This window comes from Cryptococcus neoformans (genome assembly GCF_000091045.1).
Source record: "Cryptococcus neoformans var. neoformans JEC21 chromosome 13 sequence".
In the NCBI taxonomy this organism is placed as follows: domain Eukaryota; kingdom Fungi; phylum Basidiomycota; class Tremellomycetes; order Tremellales; family Cryptococcaceae; genus Cryptococcus; species Cryptococcus deneoformans.
In genome coordinates, this window is record NC_006682.1 from 774731 (window position 1) to 787999 (window position 13269).

Genomic DNA, 13269 nt, shown 5'->3' on the forward strand with positions numbered 1-13269 from the left:
GTGGACACAGCGGACACCACGCGTTCCTCGACATCGGGGCTGGATTTGGAAGAATAAACGAGAAGCGACGATCCGTACATACGCATGTAGTTGTATGTAGATATGTACGAAAAGCGGGAATTCAAGAGCTTCTTGTATAAAAAATGATGCACTGCGACGATCACAGCAGGTCACAAATCAAGGGCGAAGCCGTCGGCCTTTTACGTATCGTCTTTACATCCATCGCTCCCTTAGACGCTCAAATCAACCAACATTTGACGTCTTTCTCCGCCAATGCATCATCCCAGTCCTTTCCGGACTGCTGAAAGATCTCTCGGAAACTCTCGACATATTCTCCTTCGAGCGGGACGGGCCATGCGTGCGCACAGAGATACGGCATGTCTTTTGAAATTGTTTGTTCCTACGTCAGCACAAAATTCTTTACCTGCCTCGTTCGTACCTGGGAAGGATATGATGAAATCACGTTCCACCCTCTTTCATTCCTCTGTTCCTTCGAAGAAAAGCACGATGACCGACTCACCTCCAGTACGCGGCGTCTGATCTGGCATAACCCATTCCACCTTCTTCCACCCTGCTATCCTGTCAGTTTCTACTCTGAACAACGTCACGGCAGGTATATCTTTGAAGAAAAGACTGAGAGTCGTGGGGATTTGGGCGGCAGCCGAAAAATGAATGAAACGGTCATTAAGGTCTAGTTCGGTGAGGAACTGATGAGAGGATGGGATAGGGACCGGAAAGGTAAAGCTGAGACAGAAGACGTTGTAAGTTCAATTATCAAATCCAAATACTTGACGGTTTAAACGTAGCGAGCCCTGCAATTGCGCAAGTCTGCAATGACCACGAACGAACGTACCGAGGATCCACCGAAGAATGTGGGACGATTTTGTAGATGTATTTGGGTGAAGATGCGACCATTCTTTTCAAACTGGGCAACATGAGTTATGTAATGTGTGATTTGATATCCAAGAAGGTTTTGCGTTCTGTATATCGTACCGTCCAATGGGTCGATAAAGCAAGTCTTCTCGCTGTCATGTACTCCGCCGGGATGTTTATGATAGAGGACAAGCTTACGAATAGGCACACGAAAATTAGCTCACGAGGTGCCTCCACCATCACAGATGCCTATTAAAGATAGACCAGCGGGCGGTCGGAACGAACATCCACCGATCCACTGGAAAAGAAGCATCAACGAACGAACCTCCCAGTACCTCGAGGTACTCTCGTCCATCTCCGTCAAATATCCTCCGTCTGTCCCATCCTTTTTCTCATCTCTTTCTTCTATATTCTCCCATGCAACCCTTCGAATCTCACGGCCCTCCGATTAATAATGGTTCTTTTCCTAGAACTCCCTCCTTTGCCTCACAGGCTGCTTGACGTCCTCATTTACCCAATTGCCCAGTTCCTCATCCTTCCATTGACAACAGTCTACCACGCCCTCCGATATATTATTCTCGGTCCCCCTTTTCCGGGATGGACGCTCTCACATTACCTTGCTATCAATTGTCGACGGGTGTACTACGGGCTTTATACTTGGAGGAGAGTAGCCTTGTTCGATCCGGAGGAGGCGGAGATACCGCGAGAAGCGGAGAAATACCTTGTTCCGGGCGACAACGGGGATGGTAGATGTGATGCGGAAAAAGTGGAGTGTGTCCCATACAAGGAGGACGAGTTTACACCTCCTGTCTTGAGGGTAGCGAGGGATTTGATTGTTCAAAAGGCCGTGCCGGGATTTTGGATAGAAGCGAGAGGAGTAGACGGCAAACAGGTAAGTCAATGCACTGCTTTACTATGCCAATATTAGCTGAAGGAATCTACAGGACCTTACTCGAGATGCAGCACCGGGCGAAAGGGTGATTTACTTTATAGTTGGAGGTGGCTACATGGGCGGTCATCCATTGCGTATCCATACTCCCTGGTCTTTGGCAAAGATATCCAAAGCTCGCGTGTTCAGTAAGTCTCTCCGATGTCATTTGGAATCCAGACGGAACAGTGGCTTGCGGATTGCTGATCAAATGATAGGCGCCAACTATCGCAAATCTCTTTCTGGCAGTACAGCATTTCCTTGTTCTCTCCTTGATACACTTGCAGGGTACCAGTACCTCATCGAGGAAAAGCATTTCGAACCTAATGTGAGCTATTTTTCATTCTTCCCCCGTTCCCCCATTGTCTATGGCATGGCTTGGCTCGCCTATTGACAAACTTCGTTGCAACTCTCAGAACATCATTCTATGCGGGGATAGCGCCGGAGGAAACGCATGTTTAGCCCTTGCGAAGTGCCTCGGCGAGATGGAGTCACTAAGTTCGAAGCGCTTTGGACAAGTTGGAGGACTATGTCTTCACTCAGTACGTCCATTCACCATCCATACGCGGGGATTTCAAGTTCGAACAACGATTAACTTGTTATTAGCCGTGGTCTGATATGACCAGTTCTTTCCCCAGTATTGTTTCCAACCGCTATAACGTGCGTACCCTTATCACCTTCCCACTCTTGGCATCGCAAAAAGGAATGCCTCATTATTCACACTGCCATTACCATAGGATCATCTCGTTGACTTGACAACATCGTACATCCCTTCCCATACTCGACATTTCACCGACAAAACCAACCCATACCTTTCCCCCGCTCTCTCCCCCTTTGGAAGTTTCGAGTACTTGAAGAGACATGATACGAAGGTGTACATTTCTGCTGGATCTGCAGAGGCATTCTATGATGAGATACTGGCGCTTTATAATGGGATGAAGAGGGACGGCGTTGAGGTGGAACTTCGTGTTGTGAGTCCCTGCTGTTTCGGTTGTGTTATTGAAGTGGATTTATCATGACTGACGTTCTATTTCTTCACCAAAGCTCGAAGGTGCGACGCATAGCGAGTTCATTTGGCTCGATCGGGATGAGATTAGTACGATGGGATGGTCGTGGGATATCCTTACGACAGACTTTGAACGACTGTGGGAGAGGGCAGCGTAAAAAAGAGAGTTGTAGATGTAGAGAAACATCCCTGAAGCGGTTCTTTTTGGTTGAGATGCTTTTATGGGGACTAGGATGACGCAGCGCGGGCGAGGCGAGCGTTGTGAAGTATTGATGGAGGTGAAACAGTTGTTAAATCTGTTTGAGGAAGTTGAACAACTATCTGCTTTGGAGATGTAGAGTTCGACGGCCATTAGCAAGCCCTGTTGCTTTCGTTCCATTTCAGGAGATTGATCAGATGGTTTGCGCTTTTTATTATATATTGAACTCAGTCTCGCGGACTATAATCACCTGAAACCATAGATCGGTCGATCCGTATCTCGCAAAAGAAGTCGCGCGAACAGAACAAGAAAGAAAGCGGAGAAAGCAGCCCCTATCGAGAGGGGAGAGATTGTATATACATACGGAAATCATAAGAGTTGGCCGGGGTATCATAGTGATTCTTGGTCTTCCAAACTGAAAAAAAATTATTCTCGATCGGGCACTCCATGTGGCCTGAGATATGGTCGTTTAAAATGTATTGGGTATACGGATTCGTTGTAAAGTCGCGACGTGTTACGGCATGTACTCCATAGTACTTGTATCTAGAATGGCCTGTATCGTTTCCATCATGATACGAGCAGTTATTAGATTTCATCGCTTCACCTATGCATGGTTTCTGTCTGATACTGACGGATAATACCCGATGATACTGAAAATAGAAAGTTGGCTATTGACCTTTTTTTGATTTTCAACTCGACGATATACAATAATCATTCCACAACATCAAAAACTTATATACACAGACACTGTGCCACTGCAGATCTACGCCTTTTCTCTGACCGCACTTACTCGCGTTACCCCTCTCACGCGTCCCACTCGTCCAATTGACTTTGTTGCGCTTTCACATCCTCCACAGCTTTTGAATCTTCAACATGCTCCGTTCTGGGCATTTTGTTAGAGTCGTAATGCGCAATCTCATCATCGTGCATATCATGCTCGAGGATCTGTCTTCGATAGGCGGCTGATTTGAGTACGGTAGAGTTTCGATAGAGCAAATCACATTGCTCCAAGGAGAGCTCTTTTGTCTCAGGAATGAACTAAGAATAGAAGTTAATTAGCTCCAAATAGAGTGATTATTTCGTAAGCATGGCTAGTCGGCGACTTACGAAATAAGCGAATACGAAAGCGATACAACAGCAGCCACCCCAGATCCAGAAGACGTTGGTTTTCAAACCTGCACTTCCTGGAGCAACATCAACGAGGTAAGGTGTTGCGTACTGAAAGAAGACAATGATTCGATTCAGCTTCATTTCAAGAACTCCAACATTAAAGGTTGAGCTGTACTCACGCCAATAGCAAAGTTGAATAACCACTGGGTAGCAGTAGACAAACTCATACCTTTACCTCTCAACTCGTAAGGGTAAATCTCACTCGTGATGACCCAAGCCAGGATACCCCATGTAGAAGCGAAATGAGCGATATAGATACAGACAAAAGCGACCAGGGCTTTTTGTCCAGCTTGGTTGGAAGTGTCGACAGCCACACCCACGGCAGCGACGATAAGTTGAGATACTGCCATACCTGCTGCACCGTACATCATCAAGGGCCTTCGGCCGATCCTATCAGCAGCGAGCATCCCAGGAACACTCATTCCTACGTTGACTACGTTTGTGGCGATTGTAGTTAGGAAAGGGTTTGATATACCCGAATTGGAGAAAAAGGTCGTTCCGTAGTAGAAGATGAAATTTACACCCTGTGTGCGACAGTCGAATGGTCAGTGAAAGGTATGAGGACGGCTTTGTCTCTCGTTTATTTGAGAGCTATTGACTCACAGTCAATTGCTGTAACGCTTGAAGGGCCATACCGGTGAAGATTCTCAGCCTAGTTTTACTTTCACCGTATTTGAAGCAATCCATCCAGGTACCTTTACCGAGCGATCGTTCATGTTCCAAATTGGCTGAGATTTCGGCAAACTCAGTGATTACAGCTTGACTGTTCTCAGCTTGACCCAGTAATCTGGATAAATTTTTTTTCGCTTGGTCTTGTTTATCTTTGAGAAGTAACCATCTTGGTGATTCGGGTAAGATGCACATACCACCGATGATGAGAGCACCCCAGACGAATTGTATAGCAATGGGGATCTCGTATGCTGAGTTGTCTGGACGACCCTTTGTAGCGTAAACCACACACGCAGCTACCAATAATCCGACGGTTACGAAGAATTGATAAGCAGCAACGACGAAGCCACGGATTGCTTTGGGTGAACATTCGGCTTGATAGATTGGTACTAAACATGATGTGCCTCCTACACCCAGACCTGCGAATACCCGACCGATAGCGAATCCTGCAAGGTTTTTACATCCGGTTTGCAAAGCTACCCCGATGAAGAAAAGGCCTATATATATACATATCGGCGAGCGTCAGCATTTCCAGGTTTGATTTATTGTATGATAAAGGGTCTTCCACGCACAGATGTAAAACACAATACCGAATCTTCTGCCAATACGATCCCCGACCATTGAGCCACATAAGGCTCCCAAGCAAGTACCGACAGATAAAATTGAAGTTATCAAGGAGTCTCTACCCGAGCTCAAGACATAAGTCCCGTCAGGTTGGAGAAGACCAAAAGTTCGAACAAAAGTTTCCATCTCCTTACATCCTGAGATGTAACCCGTGTCGTAACCGAATCTGGATGGTGACCAAAATGATCATTATGAGTCGTGCTTGACCAAAAGACACAAGGCAACTCACAAGAAACCAGAGAAAGAAGCGAAAGCTCCTAAGATCACAGCTAACTTTGGAAGAGGCATTGTTGAATTATCAAAAGCAAGAAGTAGTTGGCGTGATCGGTGCCCCACGTTGACCCCGTGGGATGAACGTATATGTATGTATCTCAAAGGCGCTTGAAAGCGACAACCTTCCGTTGTTTATCGTCAGTCGGAACAAAGACATTTGCCGGCGGGAGAAGGCACGGAACGTTGTGTTCCGTCTGCTTGGCGGACTCAACTTAAGTGACAACCATTTTTGTTTGTTTGTCGTCAGTGGAACGAAAACATTGCCGGAAGGAGATAGGGAAAGAAACGGAACGTTGTGTTCCACCTGCCCTCAATGACAAGTCGCAGGGGAACATTTGTGTGGCTTGCAACCACGTGACACAAAGATGCCGGAAGTACCTGTACCGGAGATGTAAACACGCAGTTCCGAGACTTACTTTTTTTGTCTCATCGGAACGCATTGTCGTCCGACATTCCTAAATCTCCAGTCGATGGGTCGAGGTACTTTCTCCATTTCCGTTGTTGATTTGATACGTCGAAGATTTTGTGTCTTTTTTGTTTTCATTTATTGAGACGAGCCATCCTATAACAAAATCACCAGGAGCTTCAGCCTAGACTTCGTTTGATTTATAAATTAAGATGAGAGGATCTCCCAGCCTGAGATCGTTCAATCGGTTCAATCGCTACAGTAACTTGATTAAGTCAACTCGATTCACCGAACCAGCCGTTCTTCCAGCAGCTGCTTTCATTCCAAGGTATACACGAGGGTTCACCAGGACAACAATGAGACCAACTGCGGCCGTGGAAGGATTAGGCCAGGATGATGAGATTCCTTCTGCTAGGTATGTACCTCACTTCCATTAAATTCGACACTTGCGCTAAGTCATTCTCATGGGAAGATTGCAACCTGAACCAGGTCCAGACGTAAGAGTATTGATAATCGGAGCGGGCAACAGTGAGTGTCATGTCTTTATTCAAATTAGATTTTGACTGATTCCCATCGATAGTCAACTTTGGTTCTGACGAAGGGGTGAGTAGGATTCAATTCTGACAAGCAAATTGTCAACAACATTACTGATGAAATTTCGTCACAGCCCTGGAATCACTCCCAACGACTCGAACAAAAATTAGGCAACCGGTTGAAGATTGTCGGACTTGTCGATCCTGCAACTTCACGAGCTGAAGCAGTCTTGAAGGCAAAATCACTCACTTTCGCTGCTTCAGCTTATGCCGATACACCCATCTATCCATCGGTCAAAGATGCCATCTCTGCTTTATCTTCAAATCCACCTGAAATGATCCTTCTAGGATCTCCACCCGCTTTCAGAGGTACAACCGACCCATCGAAAGGCTACAACGCTGAGGTACAACTTACCGAAAGTTTCCCCAACGCCGCTCTATTCGTTGAGAAACCCGTCAGTACGGGAAGTGTTGAAGAAGCCCTCAAAGTCGCCGAATACTTGGAAGGGAAAAGTAACCTGGTTAGTGTCGGTTACATGCTAAGGTATTCTGCGGCCGTGCAAAAGATGAAGCAGATCTTGAAAGAGAACAATCTTGAAGTCATGATGACCTCGGCGAGGTATGTGATGGGTGAGTGATCTGTTCCGTTGGTGAAGGGAGAAAAAACAGAAAGATACTTACGACTGCACAGCTTACGAACATAGCGCGAAAATCGCCTGGTGGACTAAGTCTGTCGATTGCGGACCTATCGTTGAGCAGGCTAGTGAGTCGGCTACATGAGGAAATGGAAAGACCCTTATACCATGCTGACCATGTGCTTTAATGGTTTGACAGCCCATTTCTGTGATCTCTCAAGATACTTCGCTGGAGAAGTAGATCTGGACACTGTCATGGCACACAGCATAGAATGGTACGAAAAGCCAGGCCAGCTTACTAAAGTGGGTGGCTGAGTAATAACCTCTTGGTCTATGCAACTGCTTATCCTTGATCATAGATACCCTTCGACGAGAGCGCTCTTGTACCGGAAGATGATCGAATTCCCCGTTTCACGAGCGCTACTTGGAAATACAAGTCCGGTGCCATCGGTCATTTAGAACATGGTGTTTCCCTTCAAGGTACACAGTGAGTAGGAAGGTTGTTGAATTATCATATCGAGGCATCGCTAACCCTAGCTTGAAAACAGGTTCTCCACCGAGATCACCGTATTTGCTGATGGATACCAGCTGAAGCTGATTGATCCTTGTGGGTACAGTAACTCACTGTAAAAAGCGATACTGACCTATGTACATCTGCCTCAGACAACCGACCAACTCTTTACGTTCGAAGACCTGGGAATGATGTTGAAGAAATTCACAACTTCACAGACGATGATGCATTCCTTTCGGAAATGTCAACATTTATCGATACGTCTAGTAAAGGTAGTTCGGAGATACCGGTTTTGAGTTCATTTGCGGATGGTGCGTGTGGTATTTTCATTCTCCCCTTGGGGCCATGTCCAGCTGATACGATTCCATGCTCAGCTGTGCGGACATATGAACTTACTTGGGCTATTCGATGGGCAAGTGAAAAGACCAGTAGATCAAGGACCTAAGTCCTGAAGATCATAGGTATTGATAACTCTTTTACAATGTTATGCATTGCCAATGCTCGTTAGATGTGTCGGTTATCTTCATTATCTTCGTATTTGACTTCCCTGGCCATGATAGACAGACAACATGTGGTAGCATGGTCAAGACATTGTGCAGAACTTCCCATTTTTCCCATTGCAACGATACATACGCATTGTGCTAAATTACATCTCGTAAATATAGCCATGTACAGAAACAAAATCATGAGCTGGTTTAGCAATATGTACTCTTACTACTTCAACATTGTTTCATTTTTCCCGCGATCAAGAGCTGCTCAAAGCCAATGCAAAGATACATATGCATTCAGATAAATTACATCTAGTATATCTGACCATCCACAGAAACGAAAATATGAGTTGGTTTGGACGCATGTGCTCTCACTACTTCGCTATTCTTCATGTCTACCGCATCGACTGATACGCGGTTGACATTGTATCAACTTGATGAACCTGACCATTGGCTTATTCGAACCCTAACACTCACCTCGGGTAGCGCAGACGTCCAGACTGTCAAATATCCCCGCTTCAAAATTCCTCTTCACCAATCTCCTTCGAGCCGTCTCTTCATTTACATCTACCCAAATTTTGAAATCCATCATCTCGGCGCATTCTTTCCATCCAGGTAGATCGAACAACGTATACAGTCCTTCGATCAAGATCAGCCTATCTTTGTGCGTTATGGGGACAGGAGACAGTGTCGGATCTTTCAATGCGTGGTCAAACGTGGGGAAGGGTATCTCTGAGGGGGCAGAGGAGAGAGGTATACGGAGGAGGTCCAAAAATGTTCGATAACCAGCTTGGTCAAAGGTAAAATGTGCGCCCTATTCAAATGGATGAGCTTTTGGAACGTTGTCGAAGTTGTCATCACTTACCCTCCACCAGTGTGCTTTCACAGGGTCATCCATTTGATCCAACTGAGCTCTCGTATAATGCAGTGTGCTTTCACAGGGTCATCCATTTGATCCAACTGAGCTCTCGTATAATGCCATCCATCTAAGCTCACGCATACAGCTGATATAGCTTTTTCACAGCTCGCGGCCGATCGAGTGGCTAGTATATCGTTTATCCGATTGATAAGTGGATAAGCTATCGTCGATTTTCCACATCCTGCCGGTCTACGTATATGTCAATACGAGTCCATGAACACCGAGATGTGTGCTACATACCCAGCTACTCCTATCAATAATCGATTCTCGGCATTTTGGCTACGATGCCCACAAGAGCAGTCAGAACGTGAGTGCGCTCCCACTATACATTGCAAAAGCAGGAGATTGACCCACCTGAAGTAAGTCTCCACGACATCTTCTGCCAGTCGCTGAATTTCCGATGACATGACTCGTTTTGCTTATGATCAAGACCCTGTGTGAAGTTACGAGTACACCCTTCTTTCATCCTGTATTTAATTTAATAATGTACCTTTTATCGGAGAGTTACTTTTGTTTACACGATTAGACCGAGGCATCTTTCCGGGGAAATCAGCCGGAATGGTCTGATCCGACAGCCTGAACTTTTGCGTCATTCTCATCGGAACTGACTTTTAGCCCTGTTTTACCGTTGGTCCGATCACCCAAACATCCGGAAGGACCACTCCGATCCGAGAGGTGATGAAGAAACTGCTTTAGTGGGTAGGATTGTTGCATAGCCTGTGAATAAGTTTTGACATATGATCAACCGCCAGACTATTTTAACTGGAATTAAACCGTCAATTTTAACCTCGACATACTCACTATCAAAAACAATTTTTTCGCTCCATACAAATGTCTGCCAGAGCTCTTTTCGAATCTATTAGTCAAGGTGGTTTTGAGCTGCCCAAACTTTTCAACGTAGAAGGCTGGGTTGCTGTTGGTGAGTGGTTTATTGACCATGTTCTTGATGATACAGTTGAAACTTCATGCTGACTCGTGCCGTAGTCACTGGCGGCGGAACCGGTTTAGGACTCGTCACAGCCACCGCTTTAGCTGAGAACGGGGCTAAAGTATACATCACAGGAAGAAGGGAAGAACCTCTCAAAGCCGCCGCTGAAAGTTATGCCAAATCGGGGAACCAGGGAAGAGGGACCATCGTTGCTGTTCAAGCTGATGTCAGTACTAAAGAGGGTATCCAAAGTGAGTAGAGACAAATAATATCACATGGTTCTGAAGGGGATGAACTGACGAAAAGATCTTCTTTAGAATTCGTTGAAGAGATTAAGTCAAAGGAGAAGTGGGTCAATGTTCTGATAAACAGTGAGTTTGCACTTGCATCTTTTGAGATGCTTCAGTCTGAATTGACACATACTTTTGTGCCTGTCAGACCACGGAGTCTCCCTCGGATGTGCCAATATCGACGATTGCGAACAAACCCCCGAAGGACTCTCAAAGCAGATGTTTGAAGGAGAAACCTTCGAGTGCTGGTATGTTTCAAATACCTTAATCCGTGTCTTTCCATCCCTGTAGATTTAACCTGATACTGATGCTCTCATGCTCTATTTAGGCTCAACACTTACAAAATCAACACTGCTTCATACCATTTCACAACATTCGCTTTCCTTCCTCTACTCGCTGCGGCCAAAACAGTGGGTGGGTCCCCCGAACCTGGAAACATCGTCAACTTGTCCTCAATGTCTGGTATCACCAAAACTTCTCAGAGGGGTCAGTTCAACTATAATGCTGGAAAGTGAGTAAGAAGGTCGTTCGATTTGGCCTGGACCTTTCGTACTAAGTTTTTTTGGGTGTTATTATAGAGCTGCTACTATCTCCCTTTCTAAACAGCAAGCTGCTGAATTTGCTCGACGAGGTTTAGGTATCCGAGTGGTAAGCTGCTATAACGATTCTTCGAGGAATCGTAAAGCTAATTCTGTTACCTAGAACTGCATCTGCCCAGGATACTTCCCATCTGTAAGTCCATTTTTTTTCTGTCAGTTCAACTACTTATCAGCTAATTCCTTTTATCCGCGATTTCATAATAGGGAATGACTATAATTCCACCAGAGAACAACACCGGCTCAGACGCTCATTTCAAAGAGTTCAGAAACCAGTGGGGTATCCCACTTGGAAGACCTGGAAATGCTATTGATTACGCTCAGTGTATCTTTGGTGTTGTCACTGTGAGTTGAGGTTGGATGACGTGTGAGTGTGTTTGTAGCTGACAGATTACCAATCCACAGAATCAATATGTCACCGGAGCTGAGATTGTCATTGATGGTGGATGGTTATTGGAAGAGGGTAAGTGATTTTTTCGCAAGATTATTTACACAGTTTAGCTTAATCATTGCTTACTCTTTGCTTTCCTTCTAGCTTTCTAAACTGCTCAGATTCCTTGCACAATTTCCATAGTAATATTGTTATGAGAATTGCATACATGCACTACATATACATAATATCGCATAAGTCATGGTATACATACATATCCTGCATGAGACTCTGAATCACTCAAAACTGCCAACCATTCTGCGTGTTATCATCAACGGACCATCCCAAGTTAGATGTACTAGTATCGTTATCCCAAAGCTCCATCCTAACACATCAAGCCGTCAGCGTGTCTGCTTCGTCATTCTGACGAACGATCATTTCACCTACCAATATCGTTCAAAATCCAGGATATCTGCACTCCCTTGATCCGTAACAGGATTTGGCATGATCCCTAAGTTCGATTGAGAGCTTGATGAGGTATCTCCCACTGCACGGATCAGTGCATCAATCACTTCCAGTGGAGGAAGTTTCCCGACAACACTCTCGAGCACTGACGCATAGGCCAAAGCAAGCTGACGAGGTGATATCAGTGAACGGACGAAGTGGTGGTAGTTTCAGATAATGATTTACTTACCCTCTTCATTGATTGTATCTGCCTAAACCAAAGCGCTGTAGAGGTAAGTACGGATCTCCACTGTGTGGCATTGGTATGATGCGGCTCCCACACAATTGATAGTAATAGCGTCAAGGAAGCTTGAAAAGCAAAGTACAGAGTGTACCATTCAGTTCCTCTTTGATGATTTGGCTGGGTAGAAACGAAATTGCCGATATCTTCGAGGTTTTCCAGAGCCAGCATTCGACATGCTCTAAGCTTTTGGTTATTTACGAATCTTTGTGGAGAATGAATATATACACTCACTCGATAGCTTCCCTCACACCAGGCAGCAGTATCTTCCTATGACTGGTATCCCAAGCAGCGGCCAACAAGATTGGTCTATGAAGAACCGCTCTGAAATCCTTTGTGCGCCATATCTGAATCCTCCTAGCCAGGTGGTAAGGACCATAAGGACCATTCTGTTCGACCTGTAAGATATTCGACCGGGCCTGCAGAACTGAAACCACTCTCTCATCGTACCTTTTGACTTGTTCAACAGTCGGGGCAGGGTGAGACTGTAAGATCCTATCATGAATACCACAAGTGACTTTCGCAAGTTTCGCTTGGACGATCAAAGCTGTATAAAGCGTTGGACTGTCACAAGATTTCGGTTGTACAGTGGTCGATACGGTCAAATACTCGTCATCCACATTAAGAGGTAATGGTATCGCTGCCAGTTGAAACGGTCCAACTGAATGTGGTCTACCGAAAGTCACCGCACAACCAGCTTCCAAAGCTACCAGAGACCACCACACCCTGATTCTCATCTCTTTCTCCAGGGCAGAGCATTTCTTCCCTGCTGCGGGCGTATGCAGTCCTAAGGCAGTAGCCATACGTATCGCCATACCCAAACACAAATACCCAGCGTTAGGACGGTTATTACGTTGCAAATAATTCGCCATGATCGCTAGACCCTGAACAAGAGGTAAAGTTCCACCTTCCAGAATTTCTCTATCCATAGATTGCCGGGCTGTCTCATAGTACTCATGTCCATCATCATCTTCTTCGGATTGAGCTAGATCTAAAGCACCCATGGCGAAGATCATATACATCAATACGTCTGAACCGGGTTTGACGATTGGAACAGCTTAGGGGTTAGGGGGTTAGGGGGTTAGGGGGGTTAGGGGTTAGGGGGT

General features: G+C 45.5%; 6 protein-coding genes and 1 pseudogene across 6 annotated transcripts; 3 read left to right on the forward strand and 4 right to left on the reverse strand.

Annotated features, from left to right (window-relative positions):
* Positions 1–58: 58 nt before the first annotated feature.
* CNM02555 (hypothetical protein) lies at positions 59–959 on the reverse strand. Its single transcript, XM_024658863.1, has 3 exons — positions 854–959; positions 521–744; positions 59–381 (listed from the first exon to the last, which is right to left on the reverse strand). Exons 1-3 carry the CDS (start codon positions 934–936, stop codon positions 239–241), a joined length of 450 nt encoding a protein of 149 aa, XP_024514426.1. The 5' UTR covers positions 937–959; the 3' UTR covers positions 59–238.
* Positions 960–1050: 91 nt separating this feature from the next.
* Positions 1051–3108, forward strand: CNM02560 (expressed protein). Its single transcript, XM_568421.2, has 7 exons — positions 1051–1765; positions 1818–1950; positions 2020–2129; positions 2218–2343; positions 2408–2461; positions 2539–2772; positions 2846–3108. Exons 1-7 carry the CDS (start codon positions 1328–1330, stop codon positions 2963–2965), a joined length of 1215 nt encoding a protein of 404 aa, XP_568421.1. The 5' UTR covers positions 1051–1327; the 3' UTR covers positions 2966–3108.
* Positions 3109–3590: 482 nt separating this feature from the next.
* CNM02570 (receptor, putative) lies at positions 3591–6038 on the reverse strand. The gene is made up of 6 exons (XM_568425.2): positions 5699–6038; positions 5418–5635; positions 4780–5342; positions 4296–4700; positions 4114–4224; positions 3591–4044 (listed from the first exon to the last, which is right to left on the reverse strand). The coding sequence occupies exons 1-6, from the start codon at positions 5755–5757 to the stop codon at positions 3811–3813; spliced, it is 1590 nt and encodes a 529-aa protein (XP_568425.1). The 5' UTR covers positions 5758–6038; the 3' UTR covers positions 3591–3810.
* Positions 6039–6196: 158 nt separating this feature from the next.
* CNM02580 (conserved hypothetical protein) lies at positions 6197–8328 on the forward strand. Its single transcript, XM_568423.2, has 10 exons — positions 6197–6563; positions 6621–6676; positions 6729–6751; positions 6816–7311; positions 7373–7444; positions 7516–7619; positions 7676–7803; positions 7865–7923; positions 7980–8138; positions 8202–8328. Exons 1-10 carry the CDS (start codon positions 6361–6363, stop codon positions 8270–8272), a joined length of 1371 nt encoding a protein of 456 aa, XP_568423.1. The 5' UTR covers positions 6197–6360; the 3' UTR covers positions 8273–8328.
* Positions 8329–8627: 299 nt separating this feature from the next.
* On the reverse strand, positions 8628–9684 carry CNM02590 (annotated as a pseudogene).
* Positions 9685–10032: 348 nt separating this feature from the next.
* Positions 10033–11665, forward strand: CNM02600 (conserved hypothetical protein). Its single transcript, XM_568248.1, has 10 exons — positions 10033–10153; positions 10219–10413; positions 10480–10533; positions 10601–10700; positions 10781–10963; positions 11031–11100; positions 11155–11184; positions 11256–11393; positions 11454–11511; positions 11584–11665. The coding sequence occupies exons 1-10, from the start codon at positions 10066–10068 to the stop codon at positions 11589–11591; spliced, it is 924 nt and encodes a 307-aa protein (XP_568248.1). The 5' UTR covers positions 10033–10065; the 3' UTR covers positions 11592–11665.
* Positions 11666–11718: 53 nt separating this feature from the next.
* On the reverse strand, positions 11719–13221 carry CNM02605 (hypothetical protein; the record flags this gene model as incomplete). Its single annotated transcript, XM_024658864.1, has 4 exons — positions 12398–13221; positions 12113–12344; positions 11866–12050; positions 11719–11803 (listed from the first exon to the last, which is right to left on the reverse strand). Exons 1-4 carry the CDS (start codon positions 13183–13185, stop codon positions 11719–11721), a joined length of 1290 nt encoding a protein of 429 aa, XP_024514427.1. The 5' UTR covers positions 13186–13221.
* Positions 13222–13269: the final 48 nt, after the last annotated feature.